This window comes from Atractosteus spatula, chromosome 13, assembly GCF_055471065.1.
Source record: "Atractosteus spatula isolate fAtrSpa1 chromosome 13, fAtrSpa1.hap1, whole genome shotgun sequence".
Taxonomy (NCBI): Eukaryota; Metazoa; Chordata; class Actinopteri; order Semionotiformes; family Lepisosteidae; genus Atractosteus; species Atractosteus spatula.
The window spans coordinates 39,361,056-39,384,472 of NC_142718.1; the positions used below are offsets into that span (position 1 = coordinate 39,361,056).

A 23,417-nucleotide genomic window follows, 5' to 3' on the forward strand; every position below is an offset into this window, starting at 1 on the left:
AATCTTGCAGGAAATGTCAAATGTCAAGATGGTTAGTCTATGAGCCTACTCATTCCCTGTTGCAGTACTTGTCCACGCTTCTCACATTTTGTTATAATTCTATTTCAGAACCTGAAATCTCTATCGTTGGATGCAAATACTGAACTTTGAAATGACTCCTGTGTTCTTGGCCTGATAAAGTGGAACAGGATAAACCTTGCCTGACGCAGTGATGTCACCATCAGGTTTAAATGAGTAAATCAGTAAGTACACATTTTTATGTTCAACACAAAGGCAGCCTCACAATCATTAGACACGATAGATATAAAATATTTTGCTCCTGTAGTTTATTGATTAAAATGTTCAGTGACAGAAATGACATGCAGTCATTCTTGTTCCACAAGCTGTGTAAAACAGGTATCAGTCGAAACTACACATTAAATGCTAGCTTGTTCCTAAAAGATTCTGCCATGTCTTAACAACAGAATACATCTACACACAAATTCTACAATCATAAAGAACACTCTCCAGGTGAGGTTCACTTTATATTGCAAATATTTTGTTCTCAGCTGTTCATACAGTAATTCAGGATAATATACCCTATTGTGAGAAAGCAAGAGATCAAACACAAAGGAACAACCCAAAATATTAGGACCTGCATATACTGTACCAACATCGCAGCACTGGAGGAAAACTATAAACTCGCAAGACACTTTTATTACTAATAATACTAAATCTCTGCAGTGCCAATGTAGCAGAAAACGTTGATACACAACGACTGAGTCAGGGACAATAGAATCCCAAACTTATTTTGCTAATGAAGGAACTTCTGAAACCTATTATAATTAAAGTGAAAACTATTTTAAAAATTAACTTTGGCTACACCACAACTATGCAACCACATTGCAATAATTGAGGAGTAAATTCAATTTACCCGGACACCTATTTCACAGCTACAGTATGCACATCTTCATGACAGCAGCAATCATTGCTTTAGCAACAGGTAAATATAGTTTGACATTTTCCTCTTGACTAAAAATAGGAGGAAAATGACATTCTGTAAACATTCAGTCGCAGAAGTCATACTGAACCACGTATTATAAAGCTCAGCTTGTGAAGATTACATATTGACACATATTAAAATAAAAAGATGTGCTGTTGATGTTTAACTTCGGGAACAAAAAACAGAGCTCACCATCATGATGCGTCCACTCCAAACCCATGAGTGGATTCCCTTTCATCTTCCTCCATTGGGAATTGGGAATTACAAGCCATTGGGAATTACAACTCGTGGAGATGGAAGTGAATATGGGAAAACCACCATCATTGACAAAAGGAAAAGCTTTTGGAATTTTGCATCACACTGATCAATACAAACGTACTGCTCAGGTACATCAAGAGGCAGCCTTCATGTTTCAATTTACAAATGAAATGCTCTTCAGAATTTTTTTAAAATCATTATTAACCCCATTATTAATTCTTTTTCTATCAAAAACCATTAAAATTGATTGGACCAATGCTCCCATTTACAAGCAGCCAGCTTGAGGAGTTTGCTCTCTTAATATAATCTGATGGCTATGGTTTATTGAATTAAGAGACATATCTAATAATTACAGAGAAATTACTCAATTACTACAGCATTTTTAAAATTAATCACTTACATTAAATTAAGGGTAAAATGTTGAATATACTTGAAGGACAAGTATTTTTATACAGTAGGAAGGAGGATATGCATCTAGAAATTGCACACTTTTATGATCTTTCATATGAAACATCTTTCAAAATGCAAAAGTGAGAAATAAAAAACATTTTTACACCGCTCAGTTTAACTAAACGATTGCCTCCAGTGAAGTTTTATTATTATTCCATTTCAACATTAAGGAGCAGGGTGTAACATTTTAGGTCAAATTTAAATTCCCAGCCCACATCTGAGATTCAGTGCAGGGTTTAACAAAACAGGAAAGCTTATAGGAGAAATCGTGAGGAGTCATGATGACTTCAAAGCCCACATTGAAACTTGCATCAATAATGCAGCTCCTAGGGCCAGGACTAGCTGCAGCGTAGCCTTGAGTTTCACCAGAGGTACAGAACAGAGCAAAGTCTGAACAAATCAGAGGCCATGTAGTCCATCTAGCCCTGTTGATATTTAGCTAATCCAAGGATCAGATCCGAGGACCTCATCCAGCTGTTTCCTGAAAGATGCCAGGGTATTGGCTTCAACAACATGGCTGGGCTGCTTGTTCCAGACTCCCTCTATCCATTACGTAAGGAAGGGACACTGTTTTTGGTCCTAAACGTACTACAGTTTCCCCTCGTCTTCCACAGCTATGTGGCACTGATCCTGGAAGCACAGGACAATAGGCGAAGCTGCACTCTGGACAGGAGGCCAGTCGATCACAGGTCACATGTGCACACACACTGACAGCTCAGGGACCAGCTGACCAAGACAGTATGTCTTCTGAGGGTGAGCAGGAACTGGAGCATCCAAAAACCCAGTCCAAAACTGGGCCCAGGACCCAAGAGCAGTGAGGCAGAACAAGAGACTTTTTCAGGGGGGCTATAATTGTGAGTTTGAAGTGCAGTAAGTTACATGAAATAAAAAAGATTTGATTTTAAGAGGTCAAAAGTATACAGCACCTTTTATAATTTTCCAGTTTTGTTCAATTTTTGTATTTTGCACGAAAGAAAATGGCTTTTTCGCAATTCAGAGATAAACCTAACAATGGAGCTCAGGTTACGACTTTAGACATATCCATGATACCTTCTGCGTATTTCTTGCATATTTTATTAGAATGGTTTAATTAGGATTCACAGCATATGCCAAGGCCTATCTGGCATGAAAAACCTTCAGGTATTGTAGATGAACAGTTTATCAATTGCCACTTTCAGTAAAATTAAATAAATAGCTTCACGGTTTAATTTCCCGGATTAAATAAATTCAGTCATAGACAAAAGAAAAAAACTCTTTTGTTATGGCCAGAGTTTAGACCAGGTCTGGTCAGGGCTCTGCCCTGAAAATGTACATCATTTGTTGTGGTTCTAAGCAAAAGTAAGACTTGCAATGCATATACTGTAACTTTCATTACGAACTGTGGAGACTCCCAACTATGGAACATACATTTCCATAACATTTAAGTCACCAATTTCTCCTTTCAAGTTCTTCCAAGGCTCTTCAGGAAGTCACTATCTGAGCATGAAGATGATGCGGTATTTGGCAGAACCTTTATTTTGTTCCTGAGAGGTATCAGTTTTCTCCAGCTACTTCAGCGTCCCAGGTGTTTCAAGCGGCTTTCGTCTTACACATTGTAGTCGGGAGCTTTTCCTTGAGGCTGCCTCAGTCTTATCTGCAGTGTTGTGAAAGCTCCCACTGTCACATGAAATAAGATCTGCCACATGTTTCGCAGTTCATACAAGTACATGTTGCACAGGCAGATTAAAGCAAAGGCCAGGAAAGATTTGATGTTCCTCCATACAGTGCAGTAGGCAAAGAGGTAACACTGAAAAGAGAGTAAATTAATTAGCACTTTATAGCCAGAGTAATGGCTATAAAGTGCTGCAACCATTTTTAAACCATAAATGCAAATACATGATTCTGAAATTACAGCCCGTTTAATCCAACTTGTGTCTTTATGTATTGAAATTCTGAAGATTGCTCATCCTGTCCATGATTTCCACGATTCTTACAATTTTTTCAGAGAGGTATGGAGGATTTTCTTACTTCCTAGGTAAGGGATGCTGTATAATTCTGAACTACATCAGACGTAAAAAAAAGGAAAATAAATTCTGCCTTTAATCCCAAAACGTACATAAAACTGGGATTCAAGCCAGATGGACAAAGAGGAAGGGGAAATTGCAATACTTAAGATTTAAGTGCAATATGTGAGTTATCCTCCTGTCAATACTTTATTTTCAATACTTTTGACAGCCTTTACTAACCTGATATAAACAGGCAGTACTTCCAAGGAAAAAGGCAACAACATAATTAAAGTCTTCATCCTCATTCTGTAAATTAGAAAAAAACAGAACACTTAATATTACACATGAAAAAAATTAGTAGCCACCATTTTAAGTATTATATGACTTAAAGATATTTATTCAATTTATATTAAAAGTCATAAACTACCATCATAAAATCGGAGGATTTTTTAAAAACTTTGCTCTTTAAAAATTTAACAATTAAAATCTTATAAGAGGGTTAATATTTAAAGAAAACAATTCACACAAAAGCTTTAAGTGATCTGTACCATGTTCAGAGGTCCAGTCATTCAGTTATAATCTTTGTTAAAGGTTTTGGAATTTGATTAATCTTATAGTTATTACACATGGACACTCTTAATTTTAAGTAAAATAAGTAAAAAGTAAAATAAACTTTTAAAAATCATAAAACTGATGCCAACACATACTTTCTGTCTCATGCACCTGGCTAATATTTGCTTAGCAGATGCTCTTATCAAGGTTGAAGAACATAACAGAACCAATATCCTCAAACTAATCTGTTCCAGTTTTCTTTGCCGGGATAGATTCTGTTGACCTACACTGAAAATGAAAACATTTCATCTGATTTTTAACTTTTGTCTCATTAGTCTGGAAATTAAGTTATTACATCACATAATTTTAAAAGTGAAAATAAACCTTTAATTGCTCTGTCTGTGGTTCAACATGCACATTTGTGTAACAGAAATAGGAAGGTAAAGATTACATTAGAATCATTTATTTTCATTCATTCTGCTTTACTTAAATTGAATGTGATGGACCCATCATCAATGCACAATACCTGCAATATACTTTCTATGGCATGAACTCCGCGGATTAAATTTAGACCCCCACAGAGAAGGCTTAGTACACAAGAGACAATTCCAGCCAACGTCACAGGCTCAAGCATTTGGTTGGGTGCTACAACAGAAACAAATTGTAAAAATTAGTTTATCATTTCATATACTTGCAATTCTGAACTACATTTAGACATCTACTACTTTAAAATATAACCATGGGCAAAATGTAGCCAGAGAAATATATTAAGTGGGGCAGCAATCAGCTATTTTTCACGGGCCAGTCATACAGAGGATACTGTCCTGGAAACGAACCTAGGTTCTTACTCAAAACATACTGGAACTCATATTGGCCATTTTCAAACCATCTGCCTATTGCTCAAGTCAGAAACTGCTTACATTTTTAAAAACCTGCTTCACTAAAATCAAGACAATGCACGCTTTCAAAGAAAGGACTAAAAGTCTATAGACCCTCAATGTAAAGAAACAAAAAACGCCTTTATTCAATGCTATCTAGTGCTAATGCACTTATTGCGTGTAAAGGACAAAGTGCTCACAGTTCCCCTCTGACACGGCCCAGTTCTGTCTGCAGCCGAGAGAGGTGTGTGACAAAGTGTGAAAAGAAAGTTTGCTCCGGTCTGCACCACATGTGGGGACAAAGGCTCCAGAACACTATTTAAATCATTCTGCCTGGGTCAGTGGAGTGTGAAGGAAGGGGCTAACACTGAAGTCAATGAAGCAGAAAGTCAATGCAGAGTGGGGCGCACCAACTCAAACTAGGGGTACGCAAGGCAATGAGAAATACATGCAAAGACGTACTTGTCAGTTTGTAAAGAATCGTTTTTTAAAGAAAAAATTAAAACTGCAAGAGGTTTTGATAGTCTCAAATCAATTTACCTTGTTATTTAGCACTACAGTAAAACAATATGGCAGGATATGAAAAGAATCACAGTTAGAATTAAGAAAGAGTCTAAAGTGTCTTCACTATGTGAAACCATGACGCACAAACAAATGCCATTGTTAACAGTCATGTAATAAAATATTGAACTGGGGTTCTATGGAATGGATGTTCATTGTAAAAAACAATTTATATCTTTAGCATAATAAAACTTTGATTATTTGTACATCCAGCCAAATTTCCTTTAGCCTCAGAACTGAAATGACGTTTTAGTGATAAAGATGTATCTGCTTCTAACCAAGGAACCTGACTGGGCATTTGCAGAAATAAAACTACTGTGCTGAATTGGTGTATAACTAATAGCACTACCTAATTACACAAATATTAGCCAGAGCTGAATAAATAAGCCACAATGCTGCTATACCAATAAAAAGTTTTGTGATAGGTGTGTATACAAAGATATGTTTCAAAAGTAGAAAAGGAGAAAACTCTTTTTCAAAAGTTGCTATGTTTCTATTTAACCACATAGGGGCAGTACAAACTAGTACAGACACATGACAATGCCTGTGCTTATAGTAATCAATGTTACACAGAACCATATGTTGTCATCACAGAAGATGAAAAGGGAAGAAATGTCACTTATACATATGCTTTGCCCAAGCACTTATACCTACAATATTTAGAATTAATTGGCTTGACAGTGTTCCAGCAGCAGTTTACATAAAGCTTTTATCATTTGCATTGCAGATTGCACTGCATTTTGTACAAAGGAATACTAGGTTTGAACATTTTAAACTGAATGAATGCTGACTGAAAATAGTGACTGTCAAACAGCTCATGGTTTATGAGGCAATAATTGAATTGTATTCATGCCAGGATTATAATAATTAAATATGTTTTTAACTGGTTAATCCGATCATGAACAGAATCAATTGAATCTTGTGCCTGCATTATGATATTTCACCGCTGCCATCCTGACATAATACTTAATCACAGAAACATATGTAGAGCTAAGTTGTAGAAGGTGTGGCTTTTTGCAGATGTATGCCAAGTATAAACTCTTGCCACCATTTTGGTTGAGAAAGATACACCATTATGGTCATGTTTCATTTAGCAAACACCTTAGCATTTACAGAGCATTCAGCCATGAGAACAAAATGGCACAAATCCTATGTGGAAGTACTTACACCTAAAACAGAAAACACAAGAAATACAAATAATTGCATTAGAATATGATCATGATGTGTTTGAACTCAGTGAAAAGTGGTTAATGGAAAGAGATGATGACCATTACAACATTAGTGGAGACAAAGCACACAGAAGAGACAGGAAAGATGACAGAGGGGAATAAGCGGCCTTATTAATAAAAAAGTATTCAGGCACAGAAATGGAACATATATGAATCAAAGGTCTCAGAATCTATGCAAAGACTGCAAAAAGCATAGTGTTAGGCGTATACGATAGACAACATAATTCAGATATAAATTCTAATGTGGTTTTCTGTAATAAAAATAATCAATAGGAAGGTATCTGTATGGGAGATTTTGAAGAGATGCTGTTCATAGACTGTTAAACTCTCCAGCACTTACTCCAGACACTTTATACAGAACATTAATAATGCAGTGCCAACGGTATCCCAAAACATTAGAACAACATTAAACCACTTAATTATTGATAAAGATGTGTTTGTTATTACATTTATGGTTATAGTATTGGTAAACACAACTGAAACAGACCAACTGTATGCTAACAGAATTTGAGGGAATAGACAACATTAAGAAAAGTCTTGTTTAACTTGAAAGTTCTTCAATCAAGCAATGGTATTAATGAATATGAAGTTCAGTAAATGACACGGTATATTTAGAATCCTCCGAATGCTTTCAATTAAGTTCCTCATTATGATTTATTTTCAATTTGGAGAAAGTAAGCATTCATGGAAATGTTTGTTTGGATTGAGAACTGATTAATGGACAGAAAACAGAGTAAAGATAGCCTGAATGCTAAAATGATAGTGATGTAATTAGCGGAGTACCACAGGAATCTGTCTTAGGAACACAGCTTACTTTATTCCATAGATGATATAAAAGTAGGAGTATTAGCTGCAAACACCAGGTAAGAGCAAAGTGTGGCATGCAGGTAGCAAAAGCAAACTATAAGATGGGAAACACCAAACTTGAAGAAGCTATTTATGAAAAATAATGTCAGTGATGTTTATCTTTAAAGACATTTTCAAAGATATTTATGTTGATATATCATTTACATCTTCCAGACCAGGGGTATGAAACCCAGGATCTTGTCTCTTCTGGTTTTTGTTCCAACCTGAGTAGTCAATTAAACAATTAACCTAATTATTTTCTAAATTAGACACAAAAAGGATTTCCTATAAAGAATTTTAATTTTAAAATACATTCATTTAATTAAAACTAATAACCTATAAATTAACCTTGGAGCCTTGTTATAAGTATTATAATTGTGCAGTGAATTAAATAATTAAACCAACGATGTTGAAACTGAGTTTAATAGCCCTGTTCTAAACACTGTGGGGAAGATATAACATTCCTGTATGCTTTTTTTAAGTTGAGGTTCCACAAAGCACTAGCAAGGCCTAATTAAGAATAGTGTGTACAATTTAGGTCACCTCATTACAAAAAAATATATTAGTGCTCTGGAATCTGTCCAGAGAAGAGAGGCCAGATACATCTTCAGGTTAAAGGGAATATCCTACTCTGACAGGATAAAAGAACCGAAGGCTTGTACGGAGAAGAATACGAGGGGATCCAATTATAGTACTCAGAATTCTTAAAACCAACGAGAAAGTCAACCAAATGTACTACCTCAGGATCAGCAGGGAAACACAAGCCACAGGACACAAGTGACCATTAAAGTGCATTTAAAATGGAGAACAGGAGGTACTTTCAAAAGCAGAGGGTTGAGAGAATCTTGAACAAGCTGCCCAGCTATGCCATAGAAACTGACCCGACTTGCTTAAATAAATGGCTGGATGAGATCTTTGGATCATTTATCTACTAGCAACCAAATAAGCGAGAGCAATGCATGCCTTCCTCCCATTTGCGATCTTCATGTTCTCTGTCGATTATTTTTCTAGATGCAGGAGCTCTCATTGATCACTGGTTGCTTGTTCCAGACAACCACGACTCAATTATTTTTCACATTTTGTACTGTTAGAAACCTGCTTCTTCACTGATGGGGAAAAGTCACATCTACTTACAATTAAACTAATTAGAAACAGTCGTGAAGCTTTTTTAAAATAAGGTCTTACCTATGCCCTTGTATTTGGAAGTGGAGGGGTGTGAAAAGCCATTCACTGTTCCCACATCAGCTGCTGAGAGCTGGTAAGGTGGTCGGAGCTTGATTTCCGTTTGCATGTCAGCAAGGTTCATCTTTGTCGACAAAGATCGAGGGCTGTTATACCGCTGTTTGGTCTTCTGTATGAAATTATCTTTTGTGGGAAAGAAGAAGCATCAGATAATTTCGAAAAACAAAAACACAGAAAATTAGCACAGTTTGTCCAGTGTTTGGGTTTGCTAGCCATTTCTCAAAACTAGGAGCGAGACAAAGCAGAAAAACAGACATGCTTGTAGAGGTTCGAGAGGGGAGCTGCATCAACGTGCGCTGGCTGGAAAGGAACACGTCAAGGACAGTCCGGGCTGAAAAACTGAATGGAGAAACGGCACTTTGGCTGTTCAGCCTTCATGAAGCATTTGTACTTTAATTTGAATTCATTGATCTAAACGGTCCTGGATCTGCTGTTTCAACCATAAATATAAGACAAACACAAGAACTACCGTTTACATGTAGGGCACTCACCAAATTCGATGAAGGAGTATGGACGAACGGCGCTGTTTATTCGCTTTGTATCATAAGAAACAATAAACTCCCTCTGTAGCTCGTCCAGGAAGCAGAAAGCCAGGACATTGGGGTAATTCTCCGTGCATACCATCATATACCCAACTCCTAAAGAGCTCGTAAAGCTACAGCACAAAGAGAGACAAAGGGAAATAATACACTTAAAAGTACTGGAGGGCATGAAAACTGTGATAATGAGAAATCTGGGCTCTCGTCATATTTTCAGGGGTTTATCCTGTCACTGTGAGGCAGTAGCTCTGTATTAATTTGATACCGATACCAATTCCACACAGATAAAAGCATCAGAGAATTGTGGGAAGCTTTCTTGAGACAAAATAAAACCAACCCTAGATGTTTATCCATAAATCTTCACAGTAAGTCTCATTTAGAGCACTGGGATTACTGTTGCAGTAAGTAACAAGGTAGGGATATTCCAGTAAGACATGTTAAAGGCAATGCTGCCCAAAAACTGTAAAAATAGGATTTTTTGTAACTTCAACACATTCAATTCAAGGCTGTTCACAAGACTTCATCTTGCAAATTGAGCAATGTGGGAGTCTATTCCCTATCACTAGATAGAACGTTAAGGTTTCCGATCCTTAAAGATTTTTAAAAAAGAGAAACAAAGTACACTAGGAAAAAAAATCCCGATAAACATGTCATTCAACTTAACCACCTCAATTTGATGTCACACTACAACCCATTTTCTCTTTGTTTAAAATTACATTCAAGTCATTTTGAAAGGCAATGGATTCTATTAGGAAAACAGGTTCTATTAGGAAAAGATGGCAAATTATCTGGGAGGCTTTCAATAACAACCGAAAAAAAAAGAGGAGGAACACAAACACTTAAGACTAGGGAATAGGAGATCAGCGCAATGCTCTTATCTTCATACAGCATCTTACAGATTTATTCTTGAAATAGTACCAAAAAACATCATATTGCCTTGCTTGAAAAATTTTAACAATGGTGTACTAAATCTGTAATAGCAGATAGCAGAGCATAGTCATATTTGTCATACATAATGAACCAAATAACAGAAAACATGAGGGTCACATTTAATCACACCTCTAAGTACCCTTTAAATAAATTCCTAAAAAACAAAAAGCAAGCCTACAACAGAATTCCGCTCTTTGGAAATTCACTGGAAACCTCCTATTTGCCTGCATCATCATGGCTAAGGTCAAAGAGCTCTCCGTTCTCAGGATACTTAAACCGCCATTCGACATTGCCTGCATGAATGTGCTGGAAGCAAGAAACCTCTTCTGAGCATAAACCACAAAAAGAGGCAATTCAAATTTGCCAAACTACATCTGAATAATAATTGAAACTCCGTCTAGTGTTCAAGAAATGATCTTTCTGGACATGCTCATCAGCATTTTGTTAGGCAAAAAAAAGATTAAGCTAATGATAAAAAAACATGTTTGTTATAAAATATGGTGTTGGTTCTATTATGCATATATATGTTCTGAAGCCTTGGTTAAAATAAAAGAAACCATAAACTCCAGCACATGCCAAGACACGTGTCTAGAAATGTACAGTCCAGTAAAATAATGATCCAAAGCACATGTCAAAATCACCAAAGATATGGTTAACTGCACACAAAAAAGAAATGGTGTTGACTGCAAATTCCAATCATCAGACCCCAATCCGATCAAAACATTCATGGTTTAAACTCAAGAAACTCACAAATGGAAGTCAAAGTGCTAGAAGACCATAGAGCAATTCCACCTGGAGGAATGGTAGAAAAATCCCTGTTCAAAACCTCACAGCAAACTATCCTGTCAGCGTAATCCCTGCCAGAGGAGGATTTACAAAAAATACTGCATGGGTGTGTATGACTGTGACCTTCATGTTTTCAGTTCTTAAATTTGACAATTTAACTCTGCAAATGTGCAACGCTACTAAAACAACCGTATGTATGAAGAACTTTAGAATAATTCTGGAGGGCACTGCATGTACAGTACAGTGTTTTACTGAATTTGTTAAACACCATTTATAAAAAATAACGAGCTTGGTAATATAACTCTCCTCCATGGCGGTGACAGGAACGATGAAAAAACTATTTGTGGAAGCGCTGTAATGTCAACTTGGAGGAATGTAACAGATACATAACTCATTCACAGCATAAGGAAGAGAGGGGTTTGTTCTTTTATTCCTTTTATAAAGGTCAAGTGATGATGGAACAGCAAATGTCAGAACTTAAGAAGCGAAACACCAAAGTGGTCCCAGAGGTAACATACATCTGAGTTAAAAATCCTCAAAAGAGATGCACTTAAATCTTCTGGAGATTAACGGATAACTTGAAAACTCTTTTTGATGGTTTACTGTTCACCTCAACTCAAACATCTTTTAACACAATGTTTACCCTGGGAGAAGTGAAATGTGAGACAAAAAGATACTGCTGATTTCAAAGCTACCGGTATAAAAAAACATGAAATATATATATCGCCTAAATATACTTGTACACTAGGGAAAGGGAAAATGTTGGGTCGAACACTTACTTTATGTTGTATTGTCCAGTTTTCAATGTACACCTGTCAGGAAATTGGCTTAATTTTTTGGAGAGGCTCTTAAGGTATTTCTTACTTTCCTGAACTCCTTTGTCCTGCTCATAATCTGTAGAAGCAGACAGGGGGAGCCCATCTCTCACCCGCACCACGGAGGCAAACAGAACCATAGACATCTTAAAATGCGCTTGCTGGGAACCTGCGACAGTCAGCGGTAAGAAATGTCGGTAAATCTATTAGGCTTTTAATCTCAATGCAGAGAGTGATTATAATACAATTACATTAATAAAAAAAACAGTTTAATCAAGTAGCCCTTTCTACTTGACACTAACGTAGACAACCATTAGCATTAGCAAACATTTTATTTCTTCATTCTGTTTTTAGGTTCAAACGTGATTTGCCTTTACATAAGAAAAAGAGAAAACTACAGACTGAAGTAAAAGCACAGGCTATACACTTTATACAATATCAAGAAGGCTGCGATAAACTTTGCTGCGGTTAACCGAACTGTAGGCTAAATGGATTTGAAGACGCACTTCCAATATTATAAGAATAACTGTCTCCCAACTAGCCAATAAAGTACATTTCAATGAAGCAGATTCAATCAAGCCTAGCAATACACGAAAATTCACATTAAAGACTTACAAGATTAAAGTACAACGCACAAGCACAAAATATCTTTCGGGAAGAAAAGTGATATACAAATGCCAGCGGTTATTTTTCATTTTAAAAGTCTGCACCGAACCTAGAATACTGTTTTGCAAAAAAAAAGAAAGAAACGAGAACCTGTAACATTATTACAAATTAAGAGCTTTGTGAAACCATTACTGAAGTACCGTGTTTTGGAGAGGGGGCTGGAACAGCACCTTCCGAGCTGAACGACCCTGTAAAACGTAGAGCAGCTGGAAGAGTCCGAACCAATTAGACTAACCACCACCCTGTGGGATGACATTAAAGAGACCCGACCTGCCAAGAGAAGAAAGGAGTTTTACACATTCACACTTGTATTTCTGCACCCTCGTGGACTTCCCATTGACTCTTAGTCTGTTTTTGTTTCCCAGTCTATAACCCACCAGGATGAAACTCGTAGCAGGGTGAAGGCAGACACAAAACAAACCGTTTTGATACCTGCAGGTATAAAACACCTGCTCTCCAGCTCTCTTCTCAGGAGTTCCTCGCTCCTTCAGATATGGTGCCAACACATACACCATTACCTGCACACATGTATGTCTGTTTTTATTCCTGTATTTGTAGGAATTTATTTTGATTTGTATTACATAATGAAACGTGGATTTTAATTAATGCACACGCCATTCAAAAAAATATATATATTTTGTCGCTAAAAAAAGGGTCATTGATATTGTGGTGACCTTCTGCCAAATAATGTAACCCCCGACAAACAGACATAACAACCGTGAGACTTTTTCTCAAGGTATGCCCTCTCACCAACAGTAATACAACCCCACACACGCAGGACTTTGGCTTCCACACATCTGTTAATTAAAAGCTATCGCCACTTGATTGGGAAGCAGATGACAACGAATAAAGAAGACATTTAAGACAATCCCACTCCAGTCAAAAGGAAACTGAATCCAAGCTTCCCCTTCAAAACAAATATCTCCAAGCACTGCGAGGATGAACAGAGGTTAACTCGTCCTCCCGGGAGCACAGAGGTGAGGATCATTGTGCCGGCTGCTTATTAGAGCGCTAGCAACCTCTGTATAAACTTGCCAAACACAACACTGCAAGCATCGGGGAAAGAGAAGGGATCACAAAATGCCTGGCAGGAATGGGAATAAAGCATTCCTTAAATGCCTGCCAATCAAGCTGCAACCTGAGAATAAAAGAAAGCCTGTGTGACACAGACAGGATTAGACAGTACTGTAAGTCAATGCCTACCCACTTTTCTTGCATCTCATTTCCTGTGTCCTATGGACATTGCCGGCCTACAGTACTTGTCAAGCTGTTCTCCACAATCAATGCGCTTGGTTCAGAAACCAGGACTGACTGTAAAATGACTGCAAGACACAAATACTTCCAGGGTAGGACATCAAGGAATGATGACCAAGGCAATATAGCAGTCTGTTCAATTTATTGCTTATTTCCGCAATTACCCCGATGGAATACTGCACTTCATCAAGAAGATGTCTTCGCTGCGGAAAATCTGTAACCCTGGACAGCTTCTGAAAGAGAGTCCCGGCGCCCTGCAGATAACGTCCTAGCCCGCCTCAGCGCGGTACCCGAGCGGGCACGGCCACACCGAGGATATACACCACCGTGAGCCGGCGGCCATAGAGCCCGCACGGAAAAAATAACTGCAGAGCTGAATTTTGTTGGGAACTCTTTAGCGGTGCGTCGTGAAATGGCTCATCAAACAGCCGTGCCAATGTCTGCAGAACGAGCGTGTGCGACCACAGCTCTCGGCAGACAGGACAGGTTTCGGACATCATCGGGCACAGGCGCAAGAGCGACTCCTCGCACTCCGCATGCATTCACAGGCGAAATGAAAACGGGGAAATAAGGGTTTCATCTAATGCTCACGAAAGCTGTGGTTGGAGGTGTGGAAAAATGGCCTGGATTCGGTAATGTGTGTTGACATTTCATTTCTGAAAACTCAAGACTGCTTACCATAGGGACTGCATTAACTAACACAAAACCACTTCTCCGCATTATATATGTGAAGGCAAACATTAGAGCGACGCCTGGAGTGCTGACTTGCAGGAAGATAATTTACTGTAACAAATCCGTTTTTACATCCATCGTACTCTTTAACCGACATTTATGTTTTGCATCATTGGCATAATTTCGCCACAGCGACGCCTTACGATACGCAGGTTCACCTGACGAAGGCAGTAGACCGGCAGACCGAGTCACAGGACAAACCTCAGATCCCCACTGACAAAACAGCTGTACTGTACGTCGCCGGCAGCTGTAACGGTATCGCCTTTCTAAAATAAAATTAAACTCTCCGCAGCAAGACATAAGGGAACCTCACTTCCATAAATTTTAAAAAAAATATGCATGCGTTTCTGTAATAGCGTTAGTAACGAGCGTTAACATTAATAGATAAAATGCACTCGTCTCCCTCAATCCCCAAATCCGCCTCCCTCTATACCCACTTACTGCAGTACAATCATTTCTGGGAACGGTCATCTAATGAAGAAGAGATAGACCTTAAATGTTGTTTTTTTTTTCCAGTTCCCTCGCAGAAACACTGCGCTCGGAAAGAGATCTCTAAAACCAAAGGCTTTTCTCGTCGCTGGGTTATTAACTCCGCGAAAAGAAGCAGGCCCACGAGCGATAAACCGTGCAAAAGCGTAAGTGAATTTCATCAGTATGCTGACCTGAAACGGACCATGCGTTAAACGGGTGCTGATGAAAAGCCTTTTTCGCGAAATTCTTTTCCCCCCCCCCCTTTAGTTACATTTCATCCATGCTCGCCTTCCTCATTCAACGGCGGGGCGAATATGTTTACGTGGCCCCTTCGCGTTGCATTGTGGGTGCCCGGCCGCGGCTCACGCTGCGCCTCGCGCCTGTGTGCTTCACCTGCACAGGTTAGTCAATCAGCACCGCTGAGGTTTGCTCGGTGTTTTTTTTGTTTTTTTTTAGATGAGTAAGTAGGCCTAAGTGGTAAATATTAAATATTTACATCGACTGAAATCAGGTAATAGAGCATAAAAAAAAACTAACAAAGTCAACAAACCCGAGATGAATCGACTTAACAAATCATTTAACTCAGTGTCCTGGACATTGACACTGGTATGTCCGTTCCTTTGTACAGGAATGTGTAGCCGAAAGAAATGTGTAGCTAAGCTGCTATTATTACACGGGAGCTGATGGGGTTTGTTGCAGTTTACCCGGGTTTACTAATGATTTTTTTTTTTCCAAAAGTGTCTTAAAGGATTGCTGTGCAGCCCTCCGGTCACCTCTCAGAAAAATATCCCAGTGATCATTCCTGCAGGTTATTTGAGATTCACAGGGTACACAGAGGTGATCATGGGCAAGATACAGTCACTGATGTATTTGGCTGACAACTTTATTGAAAGCAGCTTTCATGTATGCCCATTTATACAGCTGGGTGTTTTACTGCAGCAGTCTGAGGTTGAAGGCCACAGCGGCAGGGTTCCAGCTGGGGTTTGAACCCGCAGCCCTACAGTTACAAGGCCAAAGGCCTAAAGACGGTTCCCCTCGTGAACGGATTGAGAGAAAAAGGAAATGATGCTCACAGAGACCGGTTAGAGAGATATTCTTCTTGGGAGCAGGAGTGATAACGGCATATATCTGAGACGCAGAGCCCGTTATTCTGACATGAGGCATGGTGAAGGCAGCCATAAATAAGAAAGGCTGCAAGAGACAGGAAGAAGGCAGAGCTACAGGATGAAGTGGAAAGAATACCCCTGAGCCTGTTCTAGGGCCTTTCGGAGCACTGACCCCAGTGCTAGTTTGACGTGCCCTGGGGTACAGTCTCCCAGCAGGACGTAGGTTTGTGACCTGCTTGTCTGTTACAAAAACACTGAGCTGTATTAACTACAGGCTGTCAGACTCGTCTTTAGACTTCCAGTCCATTCCACAGCCCTGTTTGTTCAGTCCAATATTTTGATTAACTGGAATACAATTCACCATACTCTTTTTCGACAAGAGTTTCACACCTTAAAGCAGTGTATCTGGTCATGTTGTAAAATGTTTAAGCACACCAACCCAAACCCATAATTGAGATCTGAACTCCAGGAGTTAAGTATGACACACTTGACAGACCATTGAGGATGTGACTTCTGTCGCAGGGAGACTGCAAAGGTATTTTCATTATAAGCCAAGATGCAGTACATGTCATTTCACTCTCAAGAAGGGAATAACATGGTCTTCCTTCATAAGGCAGTGGGCACTGGAATATCACAATGAGCTACAGGGTCAGTGACTGACACAGAAGATGGTGACTTTGTTAATAGGAGCAACATGGAACAGTCATTACTGTTTTACCACCAGGTGTGACGCAAAAGAAGGCCAAGGTAGGGTATCGCCTTCTCTGCAGGCCACTCTTTATAAAAATAAATTGTGAAGTCAGGGGAAACTACAATCTAACCACATGTAATAGTAGCTGGACTGCATATTGTTCAAAGGAAGTGCCTTAAACAGAACCCAGCAGAGTATGTGTTAATACTCTAGAGCTGCAGGCAGTTTTCAATTAAGTTTTAGACTGCTATAGAGTAGTAGTAAAGAGTAACAAGTGAGAATGCAATGGGTAGCCGCTATTGAAAAGAAAGAATAAGAAAGTCAGTTATAAACTATTACATTATCTCATTAACCACTTAAATTTCGCACCCCCCCCAGGCAAGCAGGTGACCTTAGTGCATAGAAAGCAGAAACTGGCTTCCAGAAAGTGCAGTTTCAGATTCACTTTAATTAGTGCAAGTGATTTCTTACTGTTCTGAAGTTTAGAGAAGGCATCGAACAAGTTTATAGCACATCATACAATTTTAAACTTTGTTTATGAAAACAAATTATGAATATGTTTTGCTACTAACAGTAGACAATCCAGCTGAAAAATATTAATTATACCAAAGTACCGAACCCTTGCGAACCCAGAGGCAAAAGTTAAATTCTGCTCTCATTATTAGAGGCGTACTAAAAGACTGTATATATTTTTGGCTTCCCCTTCAGGAGCAACTTAATTATTAATGAGATGACTGATTTTTAATGATGAAATAATGCTTTGATAAGGGTCTTGTGAAACTCAGTTTCCAATTTATTAGTTATCTCTGGATGAACTGAATCCTGCAGACTCTATTTCACTTGCTAAATCATTTTCACACAATGATTTGCATTTTTCAATATTCCTTTTCAATAGGATTCTGGTTGGAGTAAGTAGTATGATCGATGCAGATGAGTCTTTTTAGAAAGAAACTGCAATGTACACAACCAATGAAACATAAGAAAATATTATGACTGTAAGGGACAAGATGCGTGAACATTTCTGAGTGAGTTACTGGAGGCATCCAACAGCTCAGGCTGTAAGGGGTTTCTCTGATCTCTTGGTTCTCCTTTACTGAACTTGAATTAACCCGTCTAAAGGTTGTTATTTACTCTGGCAATTGGATATCAAAGTCAGTTGGTCTGGGCTTCATCAAGAGGAAACAAGACAAATGGGTCTTTTTCAAAGCCTTGTATTTGAAAGAGTCTCTATGGGTGACTTTTAGTATAAAATATTGAAGATCTAGACTTACACTGTCTAGTTTTACAGAAGATCACTTTTATTCTATATTTGGTTAATCTTAGAATTTCCTTAGAATTTCCTGTCCCAGAATGGTACTAATGAGTTCCTGGAGATCTCCTTCCTCAGATAATGAGGTGCTTTGCATGCTGGTGGTGATAACAGTTAATGTGTTTCTCTGTGGTGTTCTGACAAAATATCTATGAATCAAGGAAATGTTCTTGATGAAAGTCTGTCAAGTAAAGCCGTTGCTATATTATCATTCATTGTGTCCTTATCTTGTTACTAACTATATTCAGTCACTAACTGGAGTGAATCTTTACTGTATTCATATTCATTATTTCTGCATACGCATTTACCTCTTGTTTATTCCCATAACGACTATTATAATTTTAGTAGTTCAAGATGAACTGCGATTTGATCGTAAATGTTAAAAAAGTCTTCCTGAAGTGTTTCTGATGCTCCATAAAATCTGTCAGGAAAGGTCATGTTTTTTTTTTTAAAGAAATTGCTGTCATCTCCCAGGACACGCTCCATAAAACAGTCTGGAATTATGAGGGTAACCTTGAGGCTCTCGAACCAAAAATATTTCTGAACCACGCAAATGCACCATACTCTGGGAATTAACCAGGCATGCCATTCAAGTCATCATAAATCCTTGCTTGGAAAGGTGGCAAGCAAACTGCAGTCATATAGTAGATAAAATGTATTTTCCCTGATGCCTAAACTTTTCAAAATAAGCTGATGCAGTTTGGTAAAGGTCAATATCTATGCCTGACATTACTTAGAGACAAGAAGTACAAAAGGCATTTTAATGCAACAGATCACTCTTCTGTCTCTATGGAAGGAACTGAAATCTTATGAACCCCTGAATATTTCATTTCTTGGAAAAACTGTTGGGCCAGGTCAAAGAACCATTTAAGTTTGATATTGTGCAGAACTATATTTTCCAGGTTGTACCAGAAATAATGACTTTAAATGTCAGCCTGAAAGTGTCGTGCTCTATAGAAATAAAAGTTTATATGGATCTTTCTGCAATGGATAACCAGTAATTTAGTTATGATCTTGAAAAACATAAGAGAAAATGTTTTAATTTTTGTTTGATAACCTCTATAAAGGCCAGAATTTATTTCTTTGACTTGTTGTTACATTGGCAAATTGTTTTTGTGAGGTGGTTTCTGGAAAGTTTCTGTTTTTCAATTATACTGTTTATTCTTATTTAAAAAAAATAAAAACTGTTTCACAAAACATTTATTTTTTCATTTTATTTTACTGAATTCCCTTACTCAGATTGCAAGAAAACCGAGCATAGCAGATTCACTTAACATGCATATTGCACAAGCTTTAGTATTCTGCTCTAAACACTGTTATACCACAGTGATAACCATCTCCTTTTTAGCAACACTCTGAGCACTAACAGAAACAACCAAAGCAATCGCCCAATTTTTCTTAACAGAAACGTAGACAATTTGATAAAGCAGAGTGACTGTGGGGGTTACCAAAACCCGTTTATTTGTTGATGTGCAGATTGGTAAGTTAAATTAATCATTTTTATCAGCATAGGTGTCACAGTTCATTTGAGAGTTTTACGCAGCACGTTGGAATTTAAAGTACAAGCACAACTGACCCCAGAATCACGGTGCAGGTTAGAGTGATCAATTAATGTTAAAATCTCTCTCTCTTGTCTTTGCTCAGTAATCATTATCCTGCAGAAAATACCACTGTTTAATTGCCAGATCTACAAACAATGGACTGAGCGTTGTTAGGTAGCAAGCAATTCCAGGATACATTTGGGCAGATTTCAAAAACAATACCTTACAATATTAATAATAATAATAATAAACTTTATTTTATATAGCGCCTTTAAAGGTGGCTTCTCAAAGCGCTTTACAGGATGACAATAACAATAAATAAGAAGACTACAATAATAAATAAGAAGATTTCACAAGATAGGACACAATTATAATTACAACAATACAACAATAACAATAGAGGAGACCGTGGAAGGTGGTATTAAGAAGAGCAGAGGGGTGAAGAAGGGAACCAGTTCAGTAAAGGCTTTTCTGAAGAAGAAGGTTTTGAGTCTGGATTTGAAGGAGTTTAGAGAAGGTGACTCTCTAATATCCTTGGGCAAAGAGTTCCAGAGCTTGGGGGCATAGCAGGAGAAGGCCCTGTCGCCCATACAATGTAGACGGGCTTGGGGGACAGTAAGGAGGGCAGAATTTGAAGAGCGGAGGTTGCGAGGTGGGGAGTAGGGCGATAAAAGTTCAGACAGGTATTGAGGTGCCAAGCCATGTAAAGCCTTATAGGTGAGCATGAGGATTTTAAAGTCTATGCGGAATTTGACCGGAAGCCAGTGCAAGGCCTCCAGGATAGGAGTAATGTGAACACTTGCACTAGACCTGGTCAGGATTCTGGCTCCTGAATTTTGGACATACTGCAGTTTGTTCAGAGTAGATTTAGATACCCCAGGGAGTAGAGCATTGCAGTAGTCAATTCGAGAGAATACAAATGTGTTGATCAGCTTTTCAGCCACAGTTAATGATAGCATAGGTCGTAGTCTTGCGATATTTCTAAGGTAAAAAAAAGATGTTTTGACAGTATGCTGCACATGTGGGTCGAATGTTAAGCCAGAATCGAATATCACCCCAAGGTTTTTCAATTTTGATTGAAGCTCAAGTACAGAGCCATCTACAGAAAGGATTACAGGACTGGCTTTACGAAGTTGATGGGGGGTACCAATAAGCATGACAAGCATGATATTTATTAACACTGTAAATATCTGCTGTACTGCATGCACGTGTGAATGGCTTTCTAGGATGTTAAATATGAGATGGATGTAAGGAATGGGTATCTTGACAACTCTTGGATGTGCACAGATCTGATCGGATGAATTACCTCACACTTTATAACAGTTCATGCCACAGGGAAGGGTCAGACAAACTGTCACATGTTTAACTTCTGAAATTGTTCAGATAAGATGCTGCAGATTTTGATGGAGGGCATTAGGAGCTTTTCCTGGAGGTCTGCCCAGTATCGTATCTACAGTGATTAGTTCACCCACTTCTATGCAGTGCTCACTCAGGGAACAATGCCTGTGGATGCCTTTCTCAAGCAATTTGCAATGACTTAACCCTTTCCATCCTGATGGGTCATCACAAGGACCGATTCAGTGCAATGGTGGCTTTGTTACACCACTTTTACGCCTGCAGACCAAGTTCAGCTACTGATTAATCACAGTAATTCTGGAAAAAAAATCTCACGGGTATTATTTAGGTGAAACAAGTGTATTGTAATGAAACCTGAAAGACACTGAGGGTTGTGTTTCGAAGTGGGTGGACAGAACATAATGATCAAAGAGTAATAATTATTATCCGGATAAGGTGTTCACATAAGAAATCATCCTTTCTTTGGAAAAAGCCTAATATTAGAATGGCTTTATTTCTTCTAGGAGATTTGTGCTTGGCCCCTGCCCTGTGTGTTCTTCTGAGGTGTTGGAACAGTGGAAATCACTGTGGAAAACGGCTGGGTCCTGCAATATCTTCTTCAATCTAATTGTGATTGATTGTATATTTATATTCACATTCTGGGCCATTAATCAAATAACTACCGTAGCTGAACACTGCATACGATGTGTTAAACAGGAGTTCGGGATGTCCGACAGAGCTTGAGATGAATGACTTACACCCGGCAAGGTATCTATATCATACTAAATATCCACATTGCTCATGAAATAGTTCTCCATTTTACCCATCGACTTTGTCTGAAGACATCCTTAAATTACCAAAAAAGAAACACGATTCAGACATTCCGGAAAGTTTTAGACATGACATTTATTAATTATTAATAAGAATATCATTAATATTATTAATAAGTCATTGAGCATCTATTTGAAAAGAAAACATACTAGTGAAGGCATCTGACTACATACTCAGAAGCATGGTAATAAATGTACTTACACTGGAAACATGGATCCAAATTTTTTAAAGGTATCACATCTAAACGTGTTCTTGATGAAACCTATGCACCAAAGAATATTTGGCAATCTCTCTGATGTTTGCTGGAAAATCAGGAATTGGTGTTATGGACTCCAACAGGATCAGCAGTGAAATTACAGTGTTTTCCGCCCATTTTTCCAAACTTCTAATTTTTTTTCATGTTGACATTACGTGGATATAACTTATATTAAATACTTTGCCTAAACAACACTGGTTCTTTAGTGACCTTAATGAAAAAAACAGCACAGATCTCAATCTGCAGGCAACCCTTGCATGTTTGTATCTATGAAAAGCCCTTTTGAAGAACAAGAAACATGCTGGTCAAGAGGTCCATTATTTATTCTTTCTTTTTTTCTAAAAAAATAGGCCATTGAAACCATCTCTTGCTTTCCCTGTTGTCACTGGACAGCCTCAATTCCAAAATTACAGTCATCATACACAGGCCGTCACAGTCTCCAGTGCATGACAACGCAGTGAAAATAACCACATCAAAACTCGCCCTCTGTTCCAGTGCTGGGAAATCGAAGAAAGAGCCAGTCCTGCCCCCCTCCTGACAGAAGAGTCCTCTTGCACAGCATCTTGTCTCCGAGAAGCGCAACGCCTGCAGCGGTGCTTGTGGGGGCTCCCGCCTCATCAAGGCCCAGAAAGTGCAAGAGCAGCCAACCCAAGAGAACTGGACCCGATGAGCGTCCCGACCCTCTGTCGTCTCCCCAGTCCTGGCCACACAGCTCACAGCTCTGTCGCAGCTGTGAGTGAAAGCAGACCCACTGCAGCAAACCTGACAACACAACCGCTGTAAATGACAACACAGCACATCGGCGCCTTCTTGGACCCCGGGACTGGCATTGTGCTTTACCTCCCCTTCAAAAAGTAGCTGCCGAGTTTGAGATTTCAGGACACACTTACAGTATACAGGAGTCATTTCACAGTGTAATTTACGCCTCACGAATTCCATTCAAAGCAGCCAGGAGGAAGGCTGGAAATCAAGCTAAACTTCAAAATCAGAATTTAATACTGGTTTCTTTCTTACGTTTTATATTAAAAATAAATAATCTGTTAATCCGAGTGTTAACATACTATACATTTTTTATAATGTTAAGGTGACATGTTTCAATAAAATTCAATAAACTGTTTATATTCTTCAGTAACAGGAGTCTTTCAGGTGATAAAAAACTCGAACACAGTTCG

The 23,417-nt window shown here is 38.5% G+C and overlaps 1 protein-coding gene across 1 annotated transcript; it reads right to left on the reverse strand.

The window, feature by feature from the left end:
* Positions 1 to 311: 311 nt before the first annotated feature.
* sec22a (SEC22 homolog A, vesicle trafficking protein) lies at positions 312 to 15,481 on the reverse strand. The gene is made up of 8 exons (XM_088931315.1): positions 15,368 to 15,481; positions 12,860 to 12,989; positions 12,018 to 12,222; positions 9,475 to 9,638; positions 8,927 to 9,106; positions 4,754 to 4,872; positions 3,916 to 3,981; positions 312 to 3,476 (listed from the first exon to the last, which is right to left on the reverse strand). Exons 3-8 carry the CDS (start codon positions 12,197 to 12,199, stop codon positions 3,276 to 3,278), a joined length of 912 nt encoding a protein of 303 aa, XP_088787441.1. The 5' UTR covers positions 12,200 to 12,222; positions 12,860 to 12,989; positions 15,368 to 15,481; the 3' UTR covers positions 312 to 3,275.
* Positions 15,482 to 23,417: the final 7,936 nt, after the last annotated feature.